Here is a 7,411-nt window from a genome sequence, read left to right as displayed (position 1 = left end):
GTTATTATAAAGTGGGGCGGATTAAAAAAGTCTAGTTGGCACTTTATTGTCTGGTTGGCACATTATTATGGGGGACCCGGTTGCCACGTAGGAGATCCGTTAGATTTAGGTACAAATTCTCCTACTTTAGTAACGGCAGGTATTATTTTAGTCGGAAAGTAAAACGGGGTATTAACGTGGATAATTTTCAATAGTAGAGGTATAATTTTGGCCTTTTTCCCTTTTAAGTAACATGTAGATACAAATGTTTTAATCTGGCATAGAAATGCTTATCAAATAAAGCCATCAAAATCAGACCATTTGCCTGAGCAGAATCAAGGACCTTCAATCGTTACCAGCACATTTTTCTTATTTTGAACGAAGTCAAATAAATGCCAAAATAAAAACTTTATTTTCTTACTTTTCTTATTCTTAAATTTTTGAAAAATACATGTTTTCAAAAACTCGGGGTAAAATAATAAAATAAAATAGTACTAACAAACAGTAACAACGTTAGCTAGAAATGCCTGTCCGAACCTGCAAAATCTGATCCAAATCAGATTTCACTTTTCTCACAACATCGCAATCTCATCCTCGGCCCATTCCCGCTTCTCCGTTTCGTCCATCACACAACTCACGCCCGCGGCCCGACAAACAAATACATTAACGACATTTACCTGAAAATAAAAAATAAAACAGGAAATAATAGACAAATTCCAATTCCAACAACAACGTTACGTGCTCACGTAAGGCAACCCAATCCCGTCCTGTTGCCGTCCTTAACTTCCCCTAATCCTGATCGTAGCTTCACGCGCCATTTCCCTTATCCCGGCGACTTCATTTCCTTATGTCATCATCTCCGTACACTCAACATCTCCTACTCATGCGGTTCACGCGCTTTTCCAGTCGCCAACCGGCGCTTCTTCTTTTTACCCTTCCCTCTTTCTCCCCTTTTCCTCCTTATTCTCTTCTTCTTGTTGATTTTTCCAATCAATGGGTGAAATTACTGCATCCTCCACACAGGTAACGGCGCCGTCAAGGCCATTGCCGTTTCGTGAGGATTGTTGGACTGAAGAAGCTACCTGGACGCTGGTTGATGCTTGGGGACGTCGTTATATCGAACTGAATCGTGGATTTCTCCGTCAAACAGATTGGCAACAAGTGGCGGATTCCGTAAATGCTCTTCACGGACACACCGCGAAAACTCGGCGAACCGATGTTCAGTGTAAGAATCGGATTGATACGCTGAAAAAAAGGTATAAAGTTGAGAAGGCAAAACTCGTTGAGTCTAACGGAACCCTAACATCATCCTGGCCCTTTTTCGAACGGCTTGATTTTTTAATCGGGAATTCCAGTAACAAAGTTACCGCGGTGATGGTTTCTCCGTTACCTTTACCGTCACGGTCTCCGCCTATGGGGGTGCCGTTGCCTAGCCGGCGATCGACGACAACAACAGCGGCTGCTCCGGTGGTGACACCGGTTGTTTTGCCTCAGAAACGGCAGATGCCGGTTTTGGATGATTCGTATTTCAGGAGGAATTATTCGGCGGTAGCTGCTGCTGCTGCGGCAGAAGAAGGAGAAGAGGATTACGATGATGATGATGATGAGGAGGAGGAGGAGGATATGGGGATGAGTGAACAAAAGGATGGGATGAGGAGGCTGGCGAAGGCTATAGAGAGATTTGGAGAGATATATGAGAGAGTTGAAGAGATGAAACAAAGACAAATGGTGGAATTGGAGAAGCAGAGGATGCAGTTTGCTAAGGATTTGGAGGTTCAAAGGATGCAATTGTTTATGGATACACAAGTCCAGCTACAGAAGATTAAGCATGCAAAGCGGTCTGGCTCTGATGGTATGAAGTTTATATCTTTTGACTTCACATAAAGCTGTTTGCTTTTTTTACCATTCATTTATTTGGAGTTCAAAACTTGTTTGCTTGGCATGTGTTTATGCATGTATTAGTGATCAGTGTCTTATATTGTTGTTAATATTAAGTTCCTTTCAATGATTTATGTGTTATGAGTTATATGATAGTGAATGGTGCTTCCAAACCTACATATAAGTGTAATAGAATTGGAGAGGCTAACATGGATGTATGGTGGTACATGATTGAACAAAGTTAGAAATGATCAAATGGTACAAGTAGACTTGTGGAGGTTAAAATAAGAGGTCACTTGAGAAGTTTGACTATGTCCTACGTGGACATTCAAATGTACTAGCCGCAAGTGATATATGATTATTTAAGGTGTGAAAAAAGAACAAACTAGACCTAGCATAATATGGAGCGGAGTTATTTTATCAGAAGGTCTACAATCTCTCCAAATCAAAGTGAACGTAGCTTACAATAAAATATATACGAAGCTTACAATAAAATATATTAAAAGCCAAGGATCTATATAGGCAATAGCCGCGACTGGGTAATTGACTTGAGCCTTGGGGTTTTCTCCCTTTCAAGGTCTCAAGTTCGAAACCCACTGGGTGCAAACAATTTCTGAGGGTCATCGGACTGGGTAAAACCGTGGTGCACTTGCGGAAAACTCCTTGCCAAGGGCATGTGCACCCCCGGGATTAGTCGGGGCTCGAAGAGACTTGGACACCCAGTGCAAATCAAAAAAAAAAAAATAGCTGCGACACTAACTATTTGGGATTGAGATTTATTTGTTCTTACACTTACATTAACGTCGGTTGGGGACGAGTTAAGCGTGAAACTTAGAATATGTAGGTTTAGAGAACCTCTAGCTTTAGAGAACTCCTATGTTTCTTTACAGACAATGCTTACGAGTATTGGAATGTACTCGGACCCGCTAGTGCAGAAAGTATAAAGGATTAATATCAGCTCGGAATTGAAACCTAGTTGATATTTATTAATTGACTATTATTATGTGAAACATCCAGCAGCAAGGACTCTTGAAGTTTTGTGTTGATCATCATTGTGGCTTGAGTTGTATTAGTTGTTGTGCGGGGTTTGTAATTCTTTATCTTATATTGAGTATTTATTTATAGGATTAAAAGCCATGCACTTTTTGTTTTCTTAGTTAGTTTCTAAAGGGTGAAAATTATTTATAAGCAAAATTACATTTTACCCTTTTGTAATCGGTCAACTAATCTAAAGATAGCGGTCACTGGCTGGAAGTTGAGATGGGAGGAGGAAAATGTTAATTGTTCTGTGTTGGAGTAGATGTTTGATTTTCAAGGCAAAGTTAGAGAATAAAGATGATTTTCACCTGTTTCTAAATTGATTATCATCCATTACGCTTTGTGGGAGCTGAAGGTTAGCTTTGAACTGTCATATTGGTGTTTTGATAGTCTTAATTCTGAATGGTCATGTGAATAAATTCTTGTTTATTTGTTGCTTATTTTCGAACTGTGAATTTTGCACGAGATTTTGTTGATTTGTGTGTGGAGCAGGATCTTGAACTTTTACTGGTAACGTATTGGTATACTTCCTGATGCTAATAGTTGCTAGAAGCCTAAAAATATCTCTAAAGCAGTTCATTAAGCAGGGATTTCACGTTCTAATTGCTCTTTAGCTATAAAAGACTTATTTGTGGGATAGTAAGATGATATTCAATGATAACATGCTATAATACATGCCAAACTCGTTGAACTTTTATTTAAAATTCTGATGTGCCTCTGAATGTTGTTTTAGATATTTTCTAAAGATGAATATGCAATGAGTACGAAAGCATTTATTTCGTCATTTAGTAGTGATTGACAAATGAATGATTGCCTGTTCTATGACTATCTTGTACTGTCTAAAATGCTACTTTTTTAATGTTGCAGATATCTATAGCTAGCTCTGTGGCAAAAGAGCACTTAAAAAGAAGCGGGATTGCGAAACTATGATGAGGCAATCCAGGCAGTACTCCTTTAGTTATCTCCAAATTCATGTCTAATGATGACCTAATATAACTGATTACTATCACTTTTTTGAGCAGGAACAGTTGGTACCTGTAGTTAATTTTCCTTTTTTTTAGCGGATTTAAAGTACATTGTTAGTCCCTGTGTAGAAAATTTTCTTTATTGAAATCAAGGTACCTTTTCAACATTTTATTGGCTACTCCATGAGTTAGACGATGGTATATCAACAAGGTTATGCGGACATGCATTCTCTGTGAACTCCCTATTTTGCATTGTTCTAAATTACAATGCAAAAGTTTGATGATAGAACAATCCCATGTCAATCCCAGTGCAAACTGCAGATGACAATTCTTATTTTGGTGACTATTTTCAGGTTATGGTTTGTGTATTTCGCTTCTAGTCTTTTGTTTGCACCTTTAGTTCATGTGACTTGTATGCTATGCATGTGTGGTTGATGAGATGGTCGGTATCTCACCAAAAAATACCTTCCCCTCCTTATTTTCTCTAGGGAACTTCACTTGGCTAATGTCAAGATCTTAATGAGATTGGTTGGTCTTGAAAGTTGCTTTTTAGAATTACCATGGTACTTTCCGCCAGTTGTTTAGTTCTTCAGGAACGTTTTTGGTTATAGACAATTCTCTATTGGATATCGGAAAGTATTGGAATTTTGGAAGGGGAAGAGGAAGATTTGAGAGACTATTCCTGAGGAACAAAAGATGTTCTGAAAAGCAAATATGAGAACATCACATTTTGAAGCATAGTGTATATCTTTCTAGGCTTTTTGGTGCATATCAGAAGATGTTAATACAGCGGATATGAAAGATTTCCTCAGGTTCCTACAGTAATTGTAAAGGAACTTAGATGTCTGTAATTTTCGTACACAGCCTTACCATTCTCAAAACAGAGTCTGAAGTATTGAAAAAAGGTGAAGGTGAAGAAGATTGGCTCTACCAGAGTGCATGCAAGAAAAGGAGCTGAAATTGATTTCTTCCATTAATCAATGATTATTCTGTTTGTTTTCGACCAACAGTGTAGAATTTTGCGAACTTAGACGAACTGTTGATGTTCATGATTATATAAAGGACCAAAACCATTTGCGAAAAGAAAATGAATCCAAAAGTTAAGTTATAGTATTAAGTTTGACCAATGATGGATTTGTCAAAGTCAGCAAATGTTTGTCAAATACAGGATATTGATGTAATGGATATAAGAGAGCATAAGACATAAGAATTGTCACACCTCCTTTTTGCGCGCCCGCCCCGAAGGGTTAAGATGCGCGAGGGAGTTTTTCCAATTTAAGTGACAATATTCGAAATGAGATTATTTATTCAATTCAGAGTCGCCACTTGGGAAAGGTTTGGTTTTTGGTGTCCCAAGTCACCGGTTTATCTTGAATCCCAAATCGAGGAAATTTTTGACTTTTCCAAATGAAGTCTGCGAACCAGAAATTCTAAGTAAGGAATTCTGTTGACCCGAGGGAAGGTGTTAGGCACCCTCGAATCCCGTGGTTCTAGCACGGTCGCTTAAATTGTTATAATGACTAAATATCTGATTTAAATACATGTTGTGACTTATGTGCTTTTATTAAGTTTAAGACCGCTTTTATTATTATCATTTATTTTTATAGAATTGCAACGTCGTGAAAATGCATCTCGAACCACGTCACAATCAATGCACCCGTAGTTGTTAACACATTTCGACTCCGTTGAGATTTGGATTTTGGGTCACATCAATGTGCACCCGAATTTAAGAATGTAATTTTAATTGAGTCGCGCCTAAAGAGTCTAACGTGTTATTATCTTTGGGAAGGCAGTGAAATTCACTAAACAGTCCATCCCAAATTCTAAGTATTTATTATGATCAATTATTGAGGGCCCCGTAATTTGCATTTTTTATTTGACGAGGCTCATCTCATTATTTTAGAAGGGATATCCTAAAGTAACTACATTTCTATTATGTTCGTCTCTAAAAATAAAAGAAAGAAAAATGTATGTTAATTGAATTGCATGCTTAGCTAATCCCGGCCTCTTATTAGTTATCCGATTGATTATTTACAAGGTGAAGAATGATGTACCTCATGGAACATGCTTTTAATTTGATAGAAGGAATTACATACGAGATTGATGAAATGCTACGCTTACTCCAAACACTCCTTAACTAAATTTAAATTAACGCATTTAAACGGGATTAATAGAATTCCTTATTAAAGGATGCTACTAATGGTATTCAAAACTTGTCCTATAAACTGCCTAATGAAATTGAAACTCGAGAATCTAAAACTGTATTGTATTTGGCGAGATTTAAAAGCCGTTCCCCTACATATTCAAAGCATGCTGAAGAACGAGTTTAAATTAACAATCATACTAAATGGTTGCATATTCCATGAATTATTGTTACATCCTGTATACTACTAAACGAATCACATATCGCGGTTTTAGATCAACATAAGCTTCAATTAAGTACAAACTTACTAATGTATTCTCTATTGAACTACAAACTAAAATTTACACAACTTAACAACATTTATAAAAAGCTGTAAGTAAAACAACAGATGATTATAATTCCTTCAGATCTTTCAATTCAAACTTTTCATTGTTACATCAGTTACACCAGTGTGGGACTCGAAATGTGTACCTGGGAAATGCTTACAATGAAGAAGCAGGAGAGTCAGTTGAGCAGCAGTGTAAACGAACAACAGCAATAACAGATAAATAACAGCAGAACAAGTTCCAGTGTAAGATGCAGTTATGGCCGATGGAAAAGGTAGCAAAATGACAGCAGCAAGCAGTGGAGTAGAATCAGCACTCCAGACAGACCAAATCCAGAAATAAACCAATGAAAACACTCAACCAGTAAACCCAATTTGGGATTTGGAAAGATCAGTATTGGTTAAAACAGGTCGAAACAAGTGAAATCCCAAACAACAATAGGAAGAACAATTTCTGATTGTTGTCTGTATGTTTTTTATCTCTTGTTGTCTATCTCTCTCCTGTATATATCCTCTCTCAATGTGTATTTGTATATGCCTGTTTTTTGTGGTATCTCTCTGTTTTTGAAATTCAGTCAATCTCTCTCTTTTTTTCTGAATCTATATCTGATGCTAGGCTATAAAAGAGGAAGAACCTCCATTAGAACGAGCACCAGATATAGATTCAGAAAAAAGAGAGAGATTGACTGAATTTCAAAAACAGAGAGATACCACACAAAACAGGCATATACAGATACACATTGAGAGAGGATATATACAGGAGAGAGATAGACAGCAAGAGATAAAAAACATATAGACAACAATCAGAAATTGTTCTTCCTATTGTTGTTTGGGATTTCACTTGTTTCGACCTGTTTTAACCAATACTGATCTTTCCAAATCCCAAATTGGGTTTACTGGTTGAGTGTTTTCATTGGTTTATTTCTGGATTTGGTATGTCTGGAGTTCTGATTCTACTCCACTGCTTGTTGTTGTCATTTTGCTACCTTTTCCATCGGCCATAACTGCATCTTACACTGGAACTTGTTCTGCTGTTATTTATCTGTTATTGCTGTTGTTCGTTTACACTGCTGCTCAACTGAC

At 37.3% G+C, this 7,411-nt stretch overlaps 1 protein-coding gene across 1 annotated transcript; it reads left to right on the top strand.

The window, feature by feature from the left end:
- The first annotated feature begins 671 nt into the window (after positions 1-671).
- Positions 672-4,027, top strand: LOC104210594 (trihelix transcription factor ENAP1-like). Its single transcript, XM_009759533.2, has 2 exons — positions 672-1,831; positions 3,763-4,027. Exons 1-2 carry the CDS (start codon positions 973-975, stop codon positions 3,774-3,776), a joined length of 873 nt encoding a protein of 290 aa, XP_009757835.1. The 5' UTR covers positions 672-972; the 3' UTR covers positions 3,777-4,027.
- The last annotated feature ends 3,384 nt before the right edge of the window (positions 4,028-7,411 follow it).

Source organism: Nicotiana sylvestris, chromosome 2 (assembly GCF_000393655.2).
Source record: "Nicotiana sylvestris chromosome 2, ASM39365v2, whole genome shotgun sequence".
NCBI lineage: Eukaryota > Viridiplantae > Streptophyta > Magnoliopsida > Solanales > Solanaceae > Nicotiana > Nicotiana sylvestris.
This window is presented reverse-complemented; position numbering and strand designations above follow the sequence as displayed.